We start from the raw sequence: 25044 nt of genomic DNA, 5'->3' as shown, positions 1-25044 counted from the left end.
CTTCGTGGAGAATTGAGAAAGCTTACAATGAAAAAAAGGGGTTACAATTGACTTTAACGCACTCCACTCACCCCCAGTTCAGCAAGAGGCTGTCTGACCTAAATTCACTTTACCTCATCTGCCTAGACATTTGTTTAGCCTTCTGGGCAAACACTTAGAGAAATGTATGAGGGAGAAAAAAAAAGGAATACATATGCTTGAATACATCACATTTAGTCAGGGGAAAAGCAAAACCCGGACATCTACAGACATATACAGCCCTCTAGTGGCAGATTGCAAGGGTCCTAGATCTCTTACAGAGAGGGCACAGAAAGTGATTCCTGCAGAATATTTAAACCATCTTTGGGAGTTTTAACCAACCACAAATTGCAGCTCGGTAAAAACGTCTCTGGCTGTTTTGATGTCAGACCTTAGTTTGTGTAACTCAGCTAATTCAGTGTTCAGTGTTACCTAATACTAAACAAAATGAGTCACCCTGTGCCAAAAGCAGCACACACTTAAATTAATTAATGTTGCTATAACAGAATCTGACCAGAATGAAGAGATATTGAGGTCACAGAATTTCACCACCAGAAAGAGACAGAAATTTTGTCTTTTGAGTACTGTACTCATTACAATGGCCTGGAGGAAGTGTGTGCTGTGAAATCACATGCTCTAGTTAAGCTAAACAAGGGCAAGGTATTCCCAGATGAAGGGCAGATGAGAATAAGTGAGTAAGTGGAAATGCAGACAGATGAGTAAGAGTCGAGGGCGATATAGCACTTTATGGCCCGAACCTCTTGTTCAGAATCACAGGCTGCAAACATATTCTCTCTCTCTCTCTCTCTCTCTCTCTCTCTCTCTCTCTCTCTCTCTCTCTCTCTCTCTCTCTCTCTCTCTATCCCTCACATGCTCTCTCTCTTTCACTCTCACTCTTCCTCTGTATCTTTGTATATTTGAGTGTGTGTGTGTGTGTGTGTGTGTGTGTGTGAGGCAAACCTCAAGGGCTCAGTGTAGCAAGCTCATTAAAGGCTTTATTCCACTTCCAGGATCGAGGAGGATTGCAGTATGGACATTGTTTATACACAAATGTTGCCCTGGGAATAATGTTTATTTCTATTATCGTCTTGGAGAAAAAATAAGAAAGTCTAGCTTGTCTGCACACATTGCTTTTCATGAAATAATGCCTCTCCAGGAGTGCTTTGAAGAAATGGCCGTTTTTAAAACCACTTTTTACAGTAGCTTGCCCCAAGTCATACATCAGCTGCTCTCATCTGTTGGCCTCTCACCCTCCATGGCCCCGTGACACATAATAGTGTGGTGAGGAGGCCTGAGAAGCAGAGGTCTGACACTCAGACAACACACAGAATTATGTAAGCGCGTTTTTGCATTGCAGTCGCAATGAACCTCAGCTTGTAAAGCCGCTCCACTCATTACCATATAGACTATAAATGTCAGTGCTTATGCTCCCCAGCCATACTGCTGGACAGGGAATGGTTGGGTGTTTACCTCGGCTGAGCGGTCACAGAAGTGTCATTTTAAACGACAGGGCCTAGCAGTGCATCTGGGAGGCGGTAGATGACGCAGCACAGTGTTGCTACACACCCCGAGCTGTGTTTGGAAACACTGAGGCGGCTTGCTACTACTGTGGGAGCCAATGGGAACAGCTGAACCATGCACTTCTTAGCCCAGTCAAGCGCAGAGAGAGTGAAAGAGAGAGAGAGAGAGAGAGAGAGAGAGAGAGAGAGAGAGAGAGAGAACAGAGAGCAGAGAGACTCAGAGATCCAGGAAATGCCTGAACAGCTTGCACACAGCAACATCAGGCCTCGCATTGATCACCCACACATGATATATCCATCCCCCTGTAATTGCATTGCTGTTTAGAGAGGCAATCGTTATTTATGAAATATTGAAATAACAAATAGCGTCTCCCAGTAGATATTAAGAAGAGGGATGCCACAGATAAGTCAGAGGCAGGCGGCCGCCACGTCCCCCTGCGGGCCGGCTGCCCAGTTGCCTGGCTGCAAAAAACCTGCAGTCATCACAAAGTGGAAATATTTACTGCTCACACTCTTACGTATGCGTGGATGGAGTGCGGGTGAGGGCAGTTGAAAAATGACTGTGTTTGTGTTTCGAGAGAACTGCTAATCAGATTCCTTCAGCTTCAGAGGCATTTGAGGACAGCCTAGCGAAAGGTTTTTAGTGTCAGTGTATTTGTTGTATAGGCTGGACCCACACAGTATGGGAGCTGAGCCACCTGAGCTCTAATGCTGGCAACAGAAAGTTTTAAAGACTGCCGTTACAAACTCTGAGTGGAGTAATGGTAATAATAACAGTGATATATTTTATTTATGGAGCATCTCTCTGAACAAGGTTATAAGGTGTTCTGCAATAAAATAAAAAAATAAAACACCAAATAAAACAGTAAAACACTAGTTAAAAAGAAGGGAAAAAAACATCAAAGCATGCAGTACAAGTGTGGTCAACTGAGGGAGCTAAAATATACATGTACTAAAACAGAAAAGCCCCCGACCACAGAAAGATTTTTTAAAATGGTTATGTGTATGTGATGTGTTGGGCACTGAAAATCCCTACACTGCATTAAACACCTAAAAAAAAGTCTTTTACAAAAATGTGTTTTTAAAGGTGATTTAACACAGGATCAAATAATACAATGCAGAAAAAACAAGCTTTAATGCTAATTTATGCTTGTTGATGCACACAAATAGTAATAATCAACAAGTGCAGTTAGTGCATCAGAATCATTACTTTCAAGGTCAGTAATTGTTGTTGTGTTTCTTTGTATGTTTGTGTCCACAGAACACCCTGGAGACCTGCACCATCTGCAGTAAGCCCATCATGGAGCGCATCCTGCGGGCTACAGGGAAGGCCTACCACCCTCACTGCTTCACCTGCGTGGTGTGCCAGCGCAGCCTGGATGGCATCCCTTTCACCGTGGATGCTGCCAACCACATCCACTGCATCGAGGACTTTCACAAGTAAGATGTATATTTTATTCATTTTTTTTTTTTTTATCTTCCTCACATCGCAGCTGTTTCGATTCCTCTGCATTGGCTTCCAATCAAATTCAGAATTCACCTCAAAATTCTTGTTGTAACCTTTAAAGCGTTGCGCGGTCAGAGCCAGCCTCACACCGGCAGCAGATTACCTCGGTCTTCTCACCTGTGGACTCACCTGTCTCCACTTTTAAACAGCAGTGAAAGACACAGCTGCTCAGATTAGCCTGTGCTTAATTTTTTATGTATGTTTTCTTTGTCGGGTTATTTACCTTTGCTATGTTTTGTTTCACTGGTCTTATTATGTTCTTATCATTACAGTTTTATTTTATTTTACATTTTTTACTTAACTTAATTAACTTAACTAACTTTTACTGAAGGTGCCAATGTACTAGATTACATGCCAAAATGTATCTGCTCTTCTTTTTCCCAACTGTTGCTGCTACACCAGTTTTTCAAAAAGTGAAGAAGACACACAGTGTTATTGCAAAACACCTGTTGTTGTTTGTGCCTATTATGTGTAGGTGTTTTTTTTTTTGTTTGTTTGTTTGTTTATTAAACTGTTATGGAAGTAGCCTAATAGCCTCGGTTGAAAATGTTTCAAATTTTTAAATTGGTGAAATTTTCAGGTAGATTTATTGTTTGTTTTCACTCAATATGAAATTCAATAGCCAATAGCATGTTCAGCTCCGCTCACACTCCTTCTAAACGGTTTGTTTTCTCCTCACTGCTGTGCAAGACGCAGCAAGCTGGCACATCGAAATGGAGTGCAACTATAGCTAACTGTGATCCTGAGAGTGTGTTTAATCTGTACAGCGGGAGCTCATAGAGGTGCTTTGCATCTGAAAAGAAAAAGAAGTTGACATTACATAAACAATTAAACAAATCAATATGTAAATACCAGTAAATACATTTTAAAAGATAAAAATAATGAAATACAGGGTCACTGGTTAATTTTATTTCCTCATTGCAACAAACAGAACATCCTAATCTACAGATCTATAGATTCCACTACACAAAAGTGCCCAAAGCTTTACAATCCATACATGAGCACTAAGATCATTGGGTTCACCTCAGACTTCATATTCAGTCCAAACCTTGAAACACCAGCTAGAGTAAGACACAGTGAGAGAATGTGCAGATGTTTTCAATATGGGGTCTTACTTTTTATTCAGGAAATGTTGTGAAAACACTTTCACAAGCACAGTAACCTTCTGGGATCTAACTGCGCCCCAAACTGCATTTCACAGGAATTTCTGTCATTGTGTTACATTTTACCGATTGCATAACAGTCACCTTACTTTACTCAGTGACCAGAAGGGAAACAGAAGTAAACAGCCTGCTGCTGGCAAGTGCATAGCTTTGTGGAATAGCTGTACTGGGCTGTTGTTTAATTCCACATGACAAGTGTGACCTCAACAATGCAGCCCTTTTGTGTCGAGGAACAGCTCCGTCTGACCCAGCCTGTTCTGGCTACTATGGCTGTGGCTTCCCTGAGTCACAGATCCCTCACTTCCTAATTCCCAGCCATTCACTGAGTATGTCATTTCAAGAAGTGTCGACCCCACCTACAGTCACCTGACAGGACCTGAAACCTCAGTGTCCTTCTCATATCCTTATTGACCCCATTGTTAGAGAGACCTCTTCCCTCTCAGGTATTTCCAAAATTACCAGATTTAAAGCCATGAAAACTTTACAGTTAGGACCACTAATGATATTTTGTGTTTGTCACCCCCACTAATAGAGCCCCATGCTACTTTAGCTGTTCCTAAAGTATATTAAACTTAAACATGCTGTGTGCAAAATTGAAGGTTGACTGAAGTAAGGACTGTTTAGATTCAGTGGAGAAAAAAATGTTGAATGATTAAGCATGAAATTAATTAGGTTGTTTGTTTTGATCAGTTTGTCTAAAGGTTCCTTATCATGTGTCTAAAGATGAGAATTGTGGAGACTCAGAAACTGAACAAAAAGGCTCTCTAGCTCTTTATTCATGCCATGAGGAGACATGGATTCATTTAACTTTTAGATTCAATGCATTATCAACATTATGACTCCTCCTTCTGGGCATAATCATATCAATACCTAAGCATTTCACATCTTCTCTCTTCATGATTCCTCTTCATGAAAATGATGTGCTAGAGGGGAATTACCATCACATCTTTTTACACTACCTCTGTGTAAATAATGGAGAGTCAACCATCAAATATCGTGCTTATTCCATGTTTTGAGTCGAAAAGGTCTGCACTTACAAATACAATTTTCATCGCGCAAAGTGAAATGTTTAAGACAATAATAAACTGAGATCATGGGGCCATATTGATGTTTGAGTGGTTTATTCACTAACCTACGGAAAAAAACACACATGAATGCAAGGGTTCAAATCACAGATCATGTTATTCTGCCAAAATAATTTTTTGGCAGACCGTCTCAAAAGCCAACAACATACTGAATAACAGTGAACCACTAAACTTCCTTTTAAAATAGTTCAATACAAAAAAATCACTTTGATGTCTCTGAAGGTCATTTTCAAAGTATCTTGCCGTAACACTGAATTTCTAAAGATGATTCCTGTTGTTCTTTGGTTCTTTCTCTCGCAGGAAGTTTGCTCCGCGCTGCTGTGTGTGCTCTGAGCCTATAATGCCAGCGCCAGGCCAGGAAGAGACTGTGCGTATTGTGGCCCTGGATCGTGACTTCCACGTGCAGTGCTACCGCTGTGAGGTACGTGTGGTTTCACTAAAAGCCAAACTGAACTTCAAGCGGTTGCGCACTGCATCATCAAACTTACGGCATGGCACCGAGGCAGACACACCCATTCCTCCAGTCAGTTTTGCAGAGAGATGTGTGATCTCCCTATTATCTGCTCAAAATAGCAACCCATCTCTCCTCTGTGGAGTTCATGGACTTACATAGTAACCAGTCTGTCAGCCCGTTGCTTGTTGGACGATAAGCAGTGCAGAGACATTACGTGCCTGGCTAAAAGAGAAGTAACGTGTCACTCTGTCAAAGAGCCATGCCAATATGAGTACACAGTGTTTGGCAGACGTAAAGGGCAAAGGAAAGCAAAGCAGATTAGTTCAGCTGAAAGGCTCAACAAGAGAAGAATTTTGTCACTAGGGTAGCACGAGTAGATGTAGTTGTAATTCAGTGTGCGCACATACGTGTGTGTGTGTGTGTGTGTGTGTGTGTGTGTGTGCATGTGCACGTGTGTCATCCCACTGTAAAATGAGCAAATGGCAAGCGATGCCTATATCAGTGTTACTATGACAGAATGTGTGTATATTTGTACATGTGCATGTTGATGTCTGACAATCAGAGGTCACATAAACTAGTAAGATTATTGGGCCCCTTTATTCTCATCAGCTGGTATGTAAACAAAACACTTACCTCATCCTCATAGGCTTCTCCGTTGCGAGCTCCCTGAAACTTGACATATGATGATAGTTCTCAAACAGCTTTAAATGTCTCATTTAGGGCGTAAGCACAGTGAGCTTATGATTACATGATCCGTGAGCGTGGCTAATGACTTTGTTTGTATGCGTAGCCTCACAAAGTCTCTGTGTCCTGCAGGACTGTGGCTCTCTGCTCTCTGAGGGGGATAACCAGGGCTGCTACCCTCTGGATGGCCATGTCCTTTGCAAAAACTGTAACACCAGCCGCATCCAGGCTCTCACCGCCAAGGCTACCACTGACCTCTGAACAACCCCAGCGCCTGGTCACCTCCACTGTGTTAACCCCATGACCTCCCCATCTCTCTCTCTCTGTCTCTCTCTCCCTCTCCCTCTCTCTCTCTCCCTCTCTGTTTCTGTCTCTCTCTCTCTCTCAAGCATTCAAGCATACACACAAAACATGCATTCCTGAGCATACCCAAATACACATATATATATAGCTGCAATAACGAGATGCAGCATTGTGTATGCACATACGTATGTATTTGCAGATCTGGTACAATCACAGCGGCTTGCTATAGAGGCTGACTGTATTTTGACTGCTTTCGTGTGAAATCACTTCTATTCCATCAGTTAACAGAGCCAATATGCATAATCAGTCAGTGGCCTTATATCTCATTCCATGGCATATTAACCGTCTTCAGACTGCATGTTCCAGGCGGGGTGAAAATGGTATGAACCCGTACGAGGCCCGGATCTTGCCTGCTCATCAGCTATTATGATCTAAAATGGAGTTTGATTCCATCAAACCATGCAATATGTTCGACACATCTAGCCAAGAGGTACAGTAAAGTAAAAACGGATGTGTGTGAGACTGTAGCTTTAGCAGTATTTAGAAAAATTGCGAGCGTATATTGTTTAGAATATGCAGTTCATTTTATTCTTTAGTGTTCATACAGCGCCTATACACATACACTACACAAAGTCAGTCAATATAAATGTATATATGTATGCGCAAAACACGCAGAAGCACACACTGAAGCTCATTCTTGCACAACAGAGCTGAGAGGCGCTCAGCGAAACGTCTCCGAGTGCTCCAACTGAACACCAAAGAGTTTAATTTAAAACGCCATTTACAGTGTATACTTATTTTGTGTTTAATCATTAAAATTACTTCTATTGATTGGGACTACGGGAGCTGCATGCGGTGATCCTCAGAGTCAAAAGACAAAATCCGTTAGTAGGCAGCTGTTGAATGCAATTCCCTTTATGATAAACCCGCTGTATCCTCTAATACAATTTGCTCTGATGGACATTGTTTGTTTGTTTATTTTATGTCAGTTCCAGACTAATTATGACACTCCATAAACATACAGTAGATACAGCCAAATTTTTGAGTGTAATCACTCTTTATTTTGGCGAAGGATTTTTCTTTTCTTTAACAGGTAAACACCATGTCCACATAAGTGAACCATTTGGCTTGATGGATTTTTTAATTTCTTGTCATATCATTTTTTTTTCTCCATTTACCATTACATAGATTAGATCATTTATTGTATTCTAAGCAATCTTTCTTAGAGAAAATAGATATGAGATGGCTATGCAATTTTAATATTAATTGCATCGACACTTTATAAGAATATGTGGAATTTTTATGAATAAGGAAATATTTTAACTGTACAGATTCAAGCATAAGTGTCCTTTATCAAAAAAAAAGTATCATGCCGCTGATACTGTTTGTGACTTTGTATGTCACTATGCTGTATGTCAGTATTGATTTTGCCCATTGACACTCATCTTTTATTTTTATATATGCAGTTTACATTTAAGTGTATGTCCTAGAATTGATGGGCAAAGAAGGGACCACGACTGTTTCCCCAAAATTACTCTGATTTAATTGTTTGGTTCACAAAAGAATCTCAAACCCTTCTTTTGGTTGTTTTGTTCATAATAACAGCACAAGTTTGATTTATATATTAATTTCTTACAACAGCAGAAATCAGTAACACAAGATTTTTTTTTTTTTTTTTAATTTACCACAATATAGTTAAGAGAGCGTTTGCTGGCCGATTCGTTGGCCTGGCAGAGACAATGGATCACATCTTGCAAGACAAATTATTTTGCAAGTCCCTACTATAGTAGTTTCTTACATGTGGAATATGTGGTATATTATGAACAGCACAGCTAACTGGAACTTTGGGCAATATTATGTGAAATCGTGATATCACCAAACTAAAGGAGCAATGAAGCACAGATCTATTATTTTTTACTGTTATGTTTTTTTGCTAAAATGGTTTTGGCCTTCAGTGCCATTTGCATTAAAGAAAGTGAGTAAAAAGTAACAGCAAAAAAAATCACCCATTGTGATCTGAATGTTAGACCAATTACAGCAGAGTCTTTGTTTTCAAGTTGACCATGGCAATGTAATGAGCAGAGTAAGATGGTAAAATGAGGTGTGCTAATAAGCCCATTAATGAATTATGAGTGAATAGTAATTTGACATTGACAAGACCTTCACTGGTGCAGCTTTTCAACATGAAAATGGAGGGAACTGTTTAATCAAGCTATAGTAAAGTGTTTAATATAACCATAATTGGCATTTATCAAATCCCAGTGAAAGTACAGTACAAGGTCTTTCCATTTGATTTTGACAAGGTGTCCAAGCTGGAGGTGAATGGGTGGGCCATTTGTTCAATACCTTTTAATCTGGTTGCTATGGCACTGCTACCTTTGCAGGCATAATGTATGTACCTTCACCTGGTCAGGCAGCCTAAACAGTACAGAGTATATCTTTTCTTCAGGACAGATCTGAATGCAGCTAATATTCTTCATGACTCCCAGTTCAGCTAAACAGTGAGCAGATGCTCTCTGTCACATTGTAGTCCAATACTAAGCACATAGAAGGATAATAGTAATATATACATACAGTGAATTCACAGTTCCTGGAGTGCCTTGGTTCTCATGCATGCGGAAATTGTGAAATCACTGTTAAATACATGTTTCTAAATTTGTTAATAATATCCTTATATGTGCTTTGGTATGTTACAGTGTGGTATTGAGTGTTATTTAACTGTTTATACGCTGTTTATACATGCTTCACTTGGGGGATTGGGGAGTGCATGTAAAATAAAGTGTTAGTCTTGGTATTAGACAGATGATTTCCAGTGGCTGTTAGCAACATAAAAAGTCAGCACTCACTATTGTAACAGATAATAGTTAAAAATATCTTTTTGCAGCATCACTAGGTCGCTGATGCTGCTCCTGATGTGGCTGAGTTCTCGTGTTCATGTTCGCTCTCTGTTGAGGGCTGGTAAAGGGCCAGCTCACGTACTTGGTCAATTGGATTATGGTGATAAAGGTGCGCCTAAATTTGAACACAAATAAAAAGACACAAATCAAGCTGTCAAAGTGACTAGGTGTGCAGAGTGTCTGAACAGCAGTAGTACAGTAATACTCATTTAAAATTCCAATGCAGGTACTTTTCCGAGGCAGTCGTCTCCAAGTTGACTGTAGTCAGGGTTTTATCCATTATTCACAGCTACATCTCCAATGTTGATGTTAGTTCTTACTCTGCAGGAAAAGAAAACATGCCATTGTAATATTGTGCTAGCAGCGATATTCACCGTGTTGTCAGATTGGTAGTGCATGACCGCTGCACAGGAAAATCTTTCTAGTACTGCATTTCATTGAGTTTATGTAGTGACAGAGTGGGGAAATATTTTGAGTTGTATTATGGATTTACAACATCTACATAACAATGTAGAGCACATATATTGCAGAAATCACTTTGAAAATGCTTTCTAAGATCTTTCCATAGTAGCCTCTCGCCTTCAGGAAAAAACATTTCTGAACCAGAGGTCTTCAAGTTGTAGCTCGCCTCAATAATGAGATGTTGCCAAATCCAAAATACAACGTGTTGCTCATTTAATGTTCTACTGAAATATCAAAAAATAAACTTCTTTTTGTGAGGCATAATGTAGGCATGTACGGAGACATACTAGCTGTTGCCCATGTCCTCAGAAAACGGGTTAGCAGGTTAGCATGTCAATGCTCATTGATTTACAATTCCTAATTCACTTTTTAGATTAGCAGCTGCAAACTGCTCAGTAGGCTAAACAGCAAGCAGAAACATGGTAAATATGAGTCAGTCAGTGAATTGTGTTTAACATTGCACAGCACTAGTAGGCATTCAAATGGGTTATGAGTCATTTACAAATATTCATGAATGTCTTGCAAAAATGTCAAAGTTACGGTTTCACACTGTTTCACAAATGGCTTATTAACACCTTTTTACAAAGCATACCCTTGAAAACGGAGTTACTTCTGCTGTAGGCTTTATTGTCAATCCTCAACTCTCAGTATTCCTATGGACCATCCAAATAATATACGGACATCAACAACTTCACACATCTTTGAGTATATTTGACATAAGTCTGTTCAAAATAATGAGACTTAAGACCTTTTTATGATTTGTTCATTTGTTCATTGTTATTTGTGTTGTCTACTGTCTTTATTTTACCTATCCTTGTAAAAGTGCCTTTGGCTAAACATTTCAACATATTTCAGCGTGCCTCACCCAATGATTTTGCCTTGTTTACTTGTTTTTACCAAAGTAGACAAAGAGGATACTTTTTTTTGCCATTGAGGCCAACCATATGTCCAAATATTAGATATTTCTGTCAGGTATGGTGCTTTACCTTGCAGCAGAGTGTCTTAAAAGGTGTTGAGTGTGAAATTCACCTGAAAGATCTTGGCCATTTGCTGCTGTGGTAAACCGCCTCATCTCAGCTGTTTTTTGATCTTTGGAGGGGACATTTAGTCAACTGCTGGTTTCCCCTTTCCTCAATAAAAGCTTTGCAATAGCATCATGTCTCAGCGGTCTTGTCTGCTCTGAATCTTTTGCCGTGTTGTTGGTGATTTTAGGTAAGAGAATATGAAAATCAACCTGTCTTTCCCACTCTGCCCAAACCCACGCCTCCGCATGCCCCATCCCTTGCTGCCAGTTAACACTGCCCTTTGGCAGATTGCCCAGGTAATGAGCTCCTTTTCTCTGTCTTCTCCATATTCTACCTTACAACCTCAGAGTGATCTCCTGAGCAGATACCTGCACATGAAAGTGATTTTTTTTCCCTGCACAACTGTAACCCAGGGCCACTTCAATCTCTTCAAGAGTCATTTAAAAAGCTCTTCAGTGCAAACAGATGCCCCGTGCTTACGCAGCTCCAATTCATTTCCTCCTGTCTCATGCTGTGAGTCCCCACTGCTCCTCAGACGAATTTGAATCACCTGGTTAATAGAAATCCTACACTTGCAATAGTCTATTTAGCACACATCTGGGACAACGGTCTAATTACACTGAGATACAGTGCGCAGTCACCCCCTTTTTGTGGACACGATCAGCAAATGCACTCAACTATGAAGTATGCTTACTGCTGGGATCAGCTTGATGGAGTTGTTAGAATAATTTAAAGGCCTCCTGAAAGTCTTTTTTACTGTCGCCTTCTAAGAGCCGCTTGATTTAATCTTTTCCATTTGTCATCTTTACTTGTGTGCTGCAACTCAGCAGTAAGTCACTGAGCATTTCATTTCCTCTCTGCAGATTGCGAAATTGAAATAGCAATCCAAAATGTAAAAGTGGGCAAAGTGATCCCTGCGGACAAAACTAAAATGTCTATATGTACACTTGATATCAAAAATTAAGAGGGAGAAGACTGTTTGTCACAATCACTTCAATCACTGACAAGTGATCCCTATTAGAATTTCAAACTGGAGGGGAACACACTCTGCCAACCTGATGCTTAAAGTAAATACAACCAGTGATTATGTTCTCAACATTTAAACATAGCTATGCTGCTGTTCAACCTCTAATATGAACTTTGGACTGCAGAGCGTTGCTTTTTACATATTTACCCCTTTTTTTCTCTGGTAGTAAACTGAAGGTTTTGGCAGGCCAGCTATGTGGAGATTTCCTAGTAATTTTTTTTTTTTTTTTTTTTTTTTTTTTTCAAAATCTACTGGAGGCTATGCTGTGTGTGCGTGTTTATGCGTGTGTGAGTGTATTTTTGCATGTGTGTGCATCGGTGCATGTGTGTGTGTCTGAGAGAGAGATAGAGATGGAGAGAGAGAGAGCCCCTGCAGCAGTTCAGCCGGGGACTTGCTTTACTGCACATAAATCTGGTGTTTACAAACAAATTGATGAGTGATGGGCCCTCCAGCCAACAAGATGTACCTTCCAATTTCTTCCTCTGCATAAAACTCCAGTGTAAAGTCTCTCGGGGCCTGCTTTGGCATTTTTGAATGTCTTGTTCTAATACACAGAATTATGGCCTGAATTATTTACCAGGAAGCAGATGAGCATGAGGGAGTAAAATGGGCCACTATCATGCATAATCTTGTGCACTCCAATTTAAATGAAGCTGTCATATGGTCAGATTTACATAACATTACAATATGGGCCGACATTGCAATGCTCTGAGCTTAATGTTATTAGCTTTAAAGTGAATTCCCGCTGTGCATTTGCATCAAGAGCATTGATTTTGCGCGTCCTTGAGTAGGCTAAAGGCAGTGATGTAATCACTGAGTCAGTGTTGCCTCGGTAGAACTTAGACAGATAGCTCTGAGACATAAATCCACGCCGTCCCAGTGCTCACGTTGCATTAGACCTCGAAACCATTATTAGTGTTTCTTGTTCTACAATTAGCTGTAAGCGCCCATGCACCAGCTAAGGCGCCCGTGCAGTTCAAGGTTCCGAGCCAGGCCTTCACTAGGCTTTGCTGTCTCTAGCTTGCTTTAAGTGTTACTATTACTAAAACATTAACATGTATGGTTTAATACTACAGTATATACAATGGAAGAAACTATAAAATTGTGAGAGAGACAGGAGCTGGCATGCAACACACTGTAAGCTGGTTTTGACTACATTATTCAGAGACTGGTTTGCAACTTTGTCCACTGACCTTGACCCAGAAGGCCCAAATACGATGAGCTTTTTCCAAACTGGCAGATTACTCTGTTGCTCCCACTTTTCTTTGTGCGGGGTTAATGTTGCACTTACAGATTGACATACAATGCTGAATGTTTAATGACACATTCATGAATGAACAATCAACATTGTTAACAGTGTCATTATCTATTAATGTAACATTTATGTGACATGATTACACGGCAGATTTCAAAATTAGGATCTGTCCAACTTTCACTTGTAGTGGATGTGCTTCTTGACTGACAATCAGTAGCTGTCAGGCTGTATTATATTTGCACCGTTGTGGCTGATTTATGTCACGACCATATGCCACCACACGTGCGTCTTCTAACGTTCACTCAACACGATATGCCTTACTTCAGTCACACACCATCTGGAATTTCCCTACTTGGTCTTCCCCTGCTCACTTGTTGCGATGTATAAAGAAATTGGCTCTTGTCAGGTGGTTAATCAAGCATGTGAAAAGCAATAATGACAAAGACAAGTTTCCTTTTCCCTCCTATCAAACGCTCTCATTAATATCTTTGGCGCTATAGTGGGCCTGTCATACTGAAAGCCTGGTCATTATTCATTTAAGCTGCAGAAACAGGGCAATTTAAATGTTAAGGGTGGCATTACGCAATTACTATGCAACCTCCTACTTGTTCAAAAGTTCATTTATTGGCTGAAAAAATTAAGCCTTCACAAATGTACTTGAAATTAAGAGAAATCCTACAGTTTGGCATGAAATGTTGGGTTTCCAGAGGACATTCCCTTAGCAAAAAGGGTCTATGATAAATGTACTACACTCATATCTCATCCACTGGTACAAAAACACAGTCAGCAGTGCTAATCCAGGCCCCCGCTCACGGTTCATGGCTCTAGCTGCTCTTCATAGCCACCATAGGACAGAGCTGGTAACTGACTGAGGTGAAGTCCCAGCTGAGCGTCTCGGCGTCTTGAATGCCATTTCCTCTCCTACCTCCAAACTGTTTGCCACTGTTAATGGTCCATGCTCTATAGTCAGTGGAAATAATAATCTTGAAGAAATAATGGCCACAGGCTAGCACAGCATTTAACAGAATAGTCCAAGCCATGATTTCACACATGTAATCATGCACTTGTAGTCACACAGGGAAAGTGCTTTTACTGTGCTCTGCCTTATGTGCTTGTATTGTAAATGGACTGTGGATTAGAGCTGCTCTCAGTTGCATTCATGCAACCTTCAAACCTTGTGGAAAATGCACAGGGTGTGATGTTTGACTGTAGAACTATAAAAGTGAGGTTTTATGGGGAATTAATGCCTCCTGTCCAGTTTTGCAGTGTGTGTATCATTGACTAGGAGAGTTCTGTCTGAGACCTTTTTCATTTTTGCTTAATTTAGTTAACTAGAGAGTGCTGTGTTGTTTTAAGTCCAGCGACAGTTCAGGTACAAGTCAGTAACTGTAGCTCTCCAGATTCAAGATAATAGTGTGACAGCTACTGTACAAATGACTTTTAGAGACCTATTTTAGAATAGAAAGGTGAAAATACAAGTGAGTAATGACGCTTGGAATCGCATTTCGAGGATTTCTTGTTGTCGTAAGGCAATGAAACACAATATGTTGTAACATCATGACTACGATGATCTATGACTTGTGCTTGTGACAAAAATTAAGCTAGCTCAGCTACGGGGTTATTAGCACAAACATATCTGCTGCCATGTTCTGTTGCTTAAGTGTCATTCATCAGTGAGAGCAGCTGTCCTGAGTGTAAAGAGGATGAGTTATGCTGTCACATAGGTTATTCAACAAAGAGCTTAGCTTGTACAGTTGAAATTTGGGCCGTCATGCCATTTGATCATCATTTATGTAAGAGCCAGCTGCAACTATGGAACTGTGCTGGCCGTGCTGACATGTCTTATCACAGAGCCACTTCAAGCAGAAGCCACTATCTACTGTCTGGCAGAGATAAATAAATTAATGGTAATTGATTTAATACGGGGCATATGTGCGAGTGTGTGAGCACCACTGCCAGCAGTGGTGAGGGCTCTGGAGCATCTGGATACCATACCGTTCACTCCAGATTGGCAGAGATCCTCACAATTACACTGTGAATCACAGCAGGTTGTTTAAGCCAAATATTTTAAATATTTTAAATCAACACATGTGTTATCTGAAAATATAAAATAACAGTGTTACACCAAAATCAAAGTTCTTCATCACAAATATTAAAATAAAGGTATTTAAATTTTAATTACTAACTAAATTGAAGAGCGCCTTTTAATTTGGATGCTTTGCAAAAGGTCCACCTTTAATATTTATGAGATCCAGTAACAGTAATTAATTAAATTATATTTATACAATGTATGCACAAAATCTCTGCCAGTGTGTTTGTGACAAGGCTGATACTGTGCACCCTCACACACACACAACACAGACAATGGTGACGCTGCAGCCTTAATTACTCTAATTCAATTTTTCCCATTTGGATGACATGTTGGGTGCTTCTCTCTCTGCGTTCCCAGAGTCTGCTCTTTATGCAAACTGATGCTGTTTGGATTCCCTCCCCTCAGGACACCCCCCACCCCCACCCCCACTACGCAATGAGACACTAAAGGCCATGTTTTACCGTGATTTTGGAACAGCTGAGAGCCACTGCTAAACAAAATGCACAGCTGCACTATTGTAGACCAGCGATAAAAAGCCATGGTAATAATAATGAATGCAAATATTGAATAAATTATTTGTTTTCTTAAATTAGTAATAGTAAATAACAAGGAAGCGTTTTCTTATGCAAGGATATTGAGCTACTGAACAGTAGCCAATCAAAGTAGATGCAAAGCTGCACACTCTCGATATGAGCACGCGACACGAGAGACAGATTCTTATCAGCTGAGATGGTATGTAGCAATTAAGTATTAAAATTTGGCTCTTGGGCATTGCTGTTATGCTGGAAACCCACTAATAATGGTTAAAGAAATACTCCAATATTTCTGGCAAAATACCCTTTTTCCGACTCACCCAGACTGAGACAACATGCTTGATACCCTTTTCACCTCTGTACGTACAGTGGTTCAGTTCTAATGGGTAGCATTCTGTGTTAGCTTAGCATAAAGACTTGAAGTCTATGGGAATCATTAGCCTAGCTCCATGAAAAAAGTGGAAAAAATAAATCTTACAGCTACTCTAAAGCTGTCTTATTTACTTAGTGCATTATGTGTATTTGAAATACATGTCATGGGACACATTGTGTAAATAAGACAGCTTTGGAGTTGCTGTAAGGTTTATTTTTTCACTTTGATGGAGCTAGGCTAATGGCTCCCATAGACTTCAAGTCATTATGCTAAGCTAACTTGAAATGCTACCCACAGAAGCCAAACCATTTTCAGCATTACTTTAAGACTGCTTCTTCCAGTTCATTCATCCATTTAACAAAAAACGCATGAGAGTTTATTGTCAGTCAGCACATTACTCTTGACTCACACTAATCATGACTCAACTCCTCAGACATGTGAGCAGGAGCTGTTTTACTCACAGGGCATATCCGTGGTGAAGTTAATAGGGATCAGGTGCTGTTCATTGTCTGATCAGGCTGCCCCTTGCCGCTTTACACAGCCACACCCCTGCTTGCCACAGCCTGACAGTCAAGCTCACACTGAAACCACTGAGTCTGACCAAATGATGGCTGATTTATATGCAACGCAGGGAAAACTTTAAGATCCCGATAAATCCACAGATTTTAGCGACTTAGTGTAGGTGCGTAGCTTCCACTACACTGAAAGGTAAAGCAGTTCTCATGATTTAAAACGCTCTTTGAGCTGTCACCTTTTGACCTAAGGGTAAGAGGCAGAGATTCGTCAATGGATTTAATGCAAAACCTTGTGTTTCAATGTGAACTCTCATTCTCACACTAAGGCAAGCCAACTGATTAAGCCAGCTGAGGATATACCCCGATGCTAAGACAGAGGGTGCCAAATGAAACACCACTTTCTAGTTTCCTTGACAGTTTCTGGGGTCATTGAGTGGTGCCAAGATATTCCTGTAATAATAAAAGTCGAGGGTTTACAGTTGGCATTGAGTCATATTCCTTTTTGATGCTACTGACATAAATTATGCCGTGGTGCAAACATAAACAGTTCAAAAGCACCCTCAGCCCACACTCAAATATTTTGAATATTGAGTGCTGAATCCTCAAATTATGAAATAGAAATAGGTTCGGGACAATAATAATAATATATTCATTGCTGCACAGACGTTTCAGGCAAGACGCCCTCCGTCAGTGTGCTGTGGCAATCAACCAAAGCCTGCAAAAATAATTATTATACATGGATAAAATATTCTGGTACTGAATAAACAATCAGGTGCATTAGCTCTTAGCTGAAAAGCATTGTGTGATACAGGATTCAACAATGATGCTTCAGACTTGGGAATCAGCCAGCTCAGAGGAAGTGCATTACAACCATTTTTAAACGAGGGTTGTGGCGTAGATGCATCTGTTTCTTGACAAACCTGCATGTGAGGGATCTTTTTATCAATTGTACCTACATACAAACTGATAGAGATGCAAATCCATGTCTTGATAGCAGACCTTTCACCAGCCCTTTGCACTGAGGTCAAAGCTCAAGACAACCGGTCCCTTCAGTGATGTCCATATATTTCCATCTAGTAATCTTTCTCTTAACTCTTAGCTCATAAGCTGTTAATGAAGCTGCGTTCATCGGCCCCACATTCTCTCTCAGAGTCCTATAATTAGTGCTGGAAAGTCCCTTCATCACAGAGTTTCACTGGTCCCTGAAAAAATGAAGTGAAAGGTCCCTTGATCAGTTTGGGTTTTGCTTCATTTATTTATCTCAGTTTCTCTCTCTGACATATCACCCATGCAATAACTTCACCTGAACACGTCTTACATTAATTTCCACAGTTATCTCAAAGCCCCAAGCTAATGTCATCTTATTGCTTTTAATTGCAGCTGCTGTCATTCTGCATCTTAATACGCTGGGGAAAAACATATTGACATCATGCAGATGAAGACGCATCTTTAGATTATATCCTTTCAACCTGCTGTAAAACACCCTTCACCATTCTGTATTCAACTCAGAAATTTTGCACAGATTAAGAATTAACAAGGAAAATTCACTATCTTACTGGAACCATCTGTTGTTTCCAAACAGCTAGCCTTAACAATGTGAATTTTTACCAAAGTAAATGTTTAAACCAATGAATGATTGAACGACTTTGTTGAGTGTGTAGTCACTGAAATACCCAAGAGGCATCTATGTATTTTTGTAATATGAAATCAGAGGGTGAAGGGTAGAAGGAAATGGGGTGTACCCATGTGGCCACAATAACTTACATTGCTAAAAAGAAAGAAGGAAAGAATACTTATTTTTTAATCCCAGGACTGAGAATTATTTGATCACACATAATAAGTCCAGCCACAAATGCTATTAAAGCTTAAAACATGGATCCTTTGGATCTAGAACAAAGGCAGTCGAAACATCAGTGATAAATTATTCAGATCAAACTTGTCGCCCCTCCCTTCCCCATCGCTGTTTTGCTCAAAGACACTCCAAACTCATCCAACTCCTCCTCTTTGGCTTGAATTTCTAGAGAAGAGAGAGTTTTAATGCCTGAACTTCTCCACCTCTGCTCCGTCACAGAGTTCACACGCTGTTCCCAGCACCCCCTTTAACAAACAACTGTGATACTCTGTCAATGGACATGTTGACATTGGGCTCCACACATTTTAATGTATGGAGCCCAATGTCAAACATGGACTCTGCATCTCTGCACTGCACCCAAATCTTCAGTGGTACCAGGTGAATGGTAACCCAGTGCAGTGGCCTACACAAACAGCTTACGTTTTTGGCCAGTCTCACTGATGTGCTTGCTGCAAACAAAATGTGATTTAATTTAATTACAAAATTGACTGTGGTGGAAAGACTACTGCAATAGAAGCACGGTTACTTTACTGATATTTTACTTATGTAAAAGTAAAGGTACTGCTGTAAAATCTACTGAGGTAAATGTAGCTCGTTTAAAATCCACTCAGAATGACAGTTAATGAGCGAACTTTTCCAAAACTGTAACTGTGAGGTGTGATCTGTATCATGCAGTTTAAAACGTTGAAAGTACACACTTCAAACTACATTGTTTTAAATAAGCATTGTACAAAACAGCAGAGGGTTGACTGAAGTGAGGACCCCATAGACTCAACTGACAAATGTGGAATAAACATCAAGTATAATAAGACGGCTGAGTCTACATGGTTCTCATTGTCTGATATTATTCACCTTTTTTCCCCACACTTATTCCACATTTTTGCCCGATGAGTCTAAAATTCATCTGCAGTTTCTATAGTGCAACTTTTTAATGGAAATAAAACTACAATACCCAAAAACGTACTTAGGTAAAACTAAAAGTAGTGGCTTTAAAAGAAAAAGAAAAAAACACTCAAAAAATACACAAAAAGAAACTCAATCACAGTGAGTAAGTGTAATTTGTTACTTCCACCTCTGAAAACTGACACTAAAATTTGAATTACTTGGCCCAAGGATGCCAACGCAAGAAGCAGCTTTACTTCCGCTATTCTTTTGTGAAGAATTAAGCCTGCAAATGAACATTTTGCCCATCAAACCATAAAATAAATAAGTGAGGCTATACTTTTCAGTGGCACCACTCACCCTGATCTATTATGTTCAAATATCATATCATGACCGTCTGTCTAATTGCACATTTTCAAACCTGTGTGCTGTAATAATGCATGGTTAAACTCTTAAAGTACATGTGAGGCCTTCAGCTTGCATGGAGTCTAATATTGTATGTACAGTATATTGTATATTGTATGACTTCCACAAGCCTGTTCTTCCCAGTGGCGTTGTGTAATGCATGATTGACAGCTAATGGTAAAACTGAAACCAGAAGGCTCCCATGGCATCTTCACCTTGGCAGCTCTGTGGTTGACGAGACATCGAGTGCTTCTGAGTGATTTAGACAAACGTGTTTTGTTGAGGATTTTGCTCAGGATCACCCAGCTCTGATTAAGGGGATTGGGAGAGGATTTTGTGGATTACCACTCAAACATATGTGTGTAAACAGTTGAATGTCACAGGTTGTGTGTGGTATCACGACTGAGTCAATTCAATTCACCGGGTGGATTAAGTGAAAAGGCATTGGCAGTGTGCTATTATCGAAGCAAAATAATTGTCACACAGATGCCTGGCTTTCGTCTGAGAAAAAATATTGAGCATATTCTTTAACAAGATGAGTAATCAAAACAGAGGTAACCTCCCAGTGTTTTATTCAGTCTTTGGCTGATACTGTAGATCTTCTGATGTATTATTATGAATCACAGCATTATGGGTGCATATGGGTGCATTCCTCTTATAGTTCTCTAAGATTGACCTCACATTTCTATGAATTTTTATTCCTACGTTTTAGCGAAAAGACAGCCTTGAGACCGTCCAGCAAAGTGAAAGAAATGATCAAAGATTTGTTGCAGAGGATTTCCTAACAATCAGATTTTAACATGTTTTGCAAAGATAGAAAATATCAATTTAGCAATAGCAATTTTACGGTGAATTGCGTCATAGCTGTTTTTCTGTTGAGTTTTCCAGGCTTGGGGCTGCTTTCCCTCTTTTCCCGTTCAATTGTGTTCAAAGGTGTGGGCAAGATGAATGATTATGTAAAGAAAAACAGCTGCCTCAAAGGCTTTTTATAGCAGCTGTGTTTGACCATCCGGCCATTCTCTCTGAATGAATCACGACTGAAAGAGGACATTAGACGTGGTCATGGATCTTCAGCAGAGAAATTCATTATTCTGTCAGCCTGTTTTCCAAAAATATGTTGAGGTTCCTCTTACCAATATTGACAGTCTGTATTTTGGACTCTATCATTTTCTCATGTTTCAAAACACTTGGTTTTACAGCCAAGTTATGAAACCCATACATTGTTTCTTATAAATATGGATACATTTTTGAATATTTTAAGTAGCTTCCTTTACATCAGGGATCATGTTTGAATGTGAATATCTTTCATCATATGTTTTTCCCACCTCACACTTGCCCTGTGGACACTATCCAGCTAACATAATCTATCAGTAGTTTGTAGATTATTCATAGTTTAATATATTAACCCAGATGTCATGACTTCGTATGCCATTTCAAACTTTACTTCAATTTGTATTTATTTCTGTCTTTTTGAACTTATTGCTCTCAGATATTTGTCAGCTTTGGAGGATTCTGCCCGTTTTCTTTAGATCATACTGCACTTAAAAATATATACCAATTTTTTTCTTCTACTCTGATGTTATTTGACAGGAATGTAGGTTTTCTAGTATGTGAACCCACTTTTGTGTTTCAGCCATGTGACCAAGGAGAGGTAAAGCAGTTTTACAATATCTCATGTCGCTGGATGTCACAAATTCACTGATTTGGGAAATGAGCTTTGGAAAAGTAGCTGTAAATATTTTTGCCCCACATCAGTTACATCAGTATGAAATAGTTAGACTATTGTCAGTAAACTACCAACCTGACATCCCTCACAAATAGAATGATACTGTCTTACTTATTCACTGCGTCTACCTCACCTTGTTTATTAATCCATCAAGAAATCCATCTGAGAGTGACAAGGAAAGTTGACTGCATTTTTCTCTCATGTTCACATCAGTTCCACCAGGCAAGCCTGTGGCACTCACTCACAAGCAGCCTCAGGCCAAAGGCATGATCTTCTAGCATCAGTATTAGTCACTGAGACAAGTAAGTGACCTGGTTTGAAAATGCTCACATGGATACGGCCAAACTCCCATAATCCCAGGACACAGCTGACACATCTCTGGAGCACAGCGGCAGCAACATTACCTGCAGCTCTGGTCCAGGATGGTAGTGTCCATGGCTTTTCTGTTGTTAGCCCTGACCATGTAAATGCCACTGACCAAATTCTCACTACTCCCTCTACTTCAGTGACTGGCTTTAAAATAGTTAAGGTATTCGGAAATAAATGCTTTTTTTGGAATCATGAAAGACTTTTGTTTAGTCTGACTATGGTCTTCAAAAAGCATATTCATTCAATTTAGTATCTCAGATTCACCTATCGTGCATGTCTTTGGACTGTGGGAAGAAACCAGACTAGCAGGCGGAAACCCACAGGAGCACAGGGAGAACATGCAAACCACACTCAGATAGGACCCGAGTCAGCCGGGGCTCAAACCCAGGATCTTCTTGCTGCTGCAATACTAACACTCCAGTGCTGCCCTAAAAAGGACATTTTAACACAATATGAGACATTAGCGCTTTCAGAGTTGACATGGGTTCATCAGTGGCTCTGTGGACGATAATGGTCCTGCGTTGCTGTAGCTGTCGCCTGCCTCAGTTGAGGTTGCCCCTGCTGCTTTTGTTGTCTTATTTTTGTCTGCTTGTATGTTTCCCTCTGTAATATGACCGTATTGCTTTGGTAATTTTCCCACTGAGTCGATACCTATTGCACACCTGTCTGGACATGAAGGAGTGTTTGGTTGCCCGCTATGAGGATTAAGTCAGGGAATGGTGTCCTGTTTGTTGTAAACTTGTCAGCATGTGAAGCCCTTTGAGCCTCTTTGTAAGCTGTGATATTGAGCTTTAAATAAACTTAAACCTGAATTTGAACACGGCTCATTCACCGTGTGCCATGTTTGTTCTGGTTGGCAAAACAGTATATACATTTTCTCTGCACAAAGATTGCCTTTGTCACTGGTAGCTTAGTTAACAGTATAGAGACTCAAGTATAAAGTGTCAAATGAAGAATATTTGCGCATGTGCAAATGAGCCATACAAGTGCCAACACCACATTTCAACTTAAAAGTATCCCTGGCAAGGCATTAGTAGGGATTAGGCTAATAGCAGACTAGCCGTGGAAACAGAGCTACAGAAGGACCTGCACACAACACACAAACATTCATTCAGGTGACGCCTACAGACTAGAAGGAAGGTGCTGAACACTACAACACTAAATATAATACAATACGTAAACACTGAATGCTTACAGTAGACACTGATTCAAATTTGCGTCACACTGCACTTCAAATTTCATGCTGGTACGTTAAATCAACCTTCCAGCATCAACAGTTGTGAAATAATGCACTCATGTCAACACTTGTGAGCCAGACCCACATTGTGCTTTGTTTTTATCTACCTTGAGTCAGAGTGATCCAGGAGCTGATACCAGACAATGACCTGCTGACTTTGATTTTCATTTTTTGTCAAAAACATAAATGACCCATTTGATTCTACACTACAGTATATGGAAAAAAGTATTGGGCTACCTCTACATTACACCTACAGGAGCTTTTATGACCTCCCATTCTAAATCCATAGGCATTAATATGGAGTTGGTCCCCCCTTTGCAGCTAGAACAGCTTCCACTCCTCTGGGAAGGCTTTCTACAAGATTTTGGAGTGTGTCCGTGGGAATTTTTTTTTTGCCAGCAGAGCATTTGTGAGGTCAGACACTGATGTCGGACGAGAGGCTCTGGCTCACAATCTCCGTTGTGGTTCATCCCAAAGGTGTTGGATGGGGTTGAGGTCAGGGCTCTGTGCGGGCCAGTCAAGTTCTTCCAAACCACACTCATCCAACCATGCCTCTATGGACCCTGCTTTGTGCACTGTGGCACAGTCGTGCTGGAACAGAAAAAACAAGCCCACAGCATTATCCCTCCTTCACTAAACTTTAGAGTTGGCACAGTGCAGTCAGGCAGGGAACGTTCTCCTGGCATTCACAAGACCCAGACTCATCCATCAGACCTCCAGATAGAGAAGCGGAATTGGTCACTTCACAGAACAGGTTTCCTCCGCTCCAGAGTCCAGTGGCAGCATGCTTTACACCACTCCATCCGACACTTGGCATTATGTTTGGTGATGTAAGGCTTGCATGTGGCTGCTCGGTCATGGAAACCCATGGCATGAAGCTCCCAGCACACAGTTATTGTGTGCCAGTTGATCATGGAATATCTAGTAGGGAAGAAATTTCACCAACTGACTTTTTGCAACAGTGGCATCCTATTACATTACTATTACATTACTATTACAGTACCACACCGGAATTAAGTGAGCTCTTTAGTACGACTCATTCTTTCACAAATGTTTGTAAAAGCAGACTGCATGGCTAGGTGCTTAATTTTATACACCTGTGGCAATGGGACTGAATGAAACATCTGAACTCAGTGATTAAGAAGTATGTCCCAATACTTTTGTCCATATAGTGCATGGTGTTCTCACTTTATGTAAATCCATGATGCATGACATGAACAACATGCTCGATAATTTTCATGTGCCTTGTCCCGCTCGAAAGGTCAGTATTAATGCCTTCTTTGGGCTCCTTCAGCAACAGTCTCCTAGCAACATATAGTTCTTTAACTGTCCTTATTCTAGGTAATTATAGTGAAGAAGGTGTTGTCACCAGCTGATAGGTACCCTACTGTTCTTTGCATTATTAGACGATCTCCACATGGGGCCAGAAACACAGTTATGATTTCTGTGAGCCATGTGAGATATTTATTTTTAAGTGTAAAAACTCAGCATCTGCGACACATACCAATAACTTAAATATTAGCATAAATTCCTACTGTTTATCTCCAGCTGTAATCCTGCCTGTTACATGAGTTTTGTTGACTTTTGTAGGTGTCTGACATTGTAGTGCGAGCAATCTTCATTGAAGAAACATAAATTGTGTATTTGGTCACCTAAAGCA

General features: G+C 40.2%; 1 protein-coding gene across 3 annotated transcripts in view; it reads left to right on the top strand.

Moving 5' to 3' along the window:
- lpp (LIM domain containing preferred translocation partner in lipoma) overlaps positions 1–11247 on the top strand; it is a 179331-nt gene extending 168084 nt beyond the window's left edge. For all 3 annotated transcript variants that reach the window (XM_030048859.1, XM_030048858.1, XM_030048860.1), the window contains 3 exons: positions 2800–2978; positions 5594–5714; positions 6564–11247. In XM_030048859.1, the coding sequence (XP_029904719.1) occupies positions 2800–2978; positions 5594–5714; positions 6564–6692 (429 nt within the window). In that variant the 3' untranslated portion in view covers positions 6693–11247. The remainder of the gene's footprint in view (positions 1–2799; positions 2979–5593; positions 5715–6563) is intronic.
- The last annotated feature ends 13797 nt before the right edge of the window (positions 11248–25044 follow it).

This window comes from Myripristis murdjan, chromosome 4 (genome assembly GCF_902150065.1).
Source record: "Myripristis murdjan chromosome 4, fMyrMur1.1, whole genome shotgun sequence".
NCBI classification, from domain to species: domain Eukaryota; kingdom Metazoa; phylum Chordata; class Actinopteri; order Holocentriformes; family Holocentridae; genus Myripristis; species Myripristis murdjan.
This window is presented reverse-complemented; position numbering and strand designations above follow the sequence as displayed.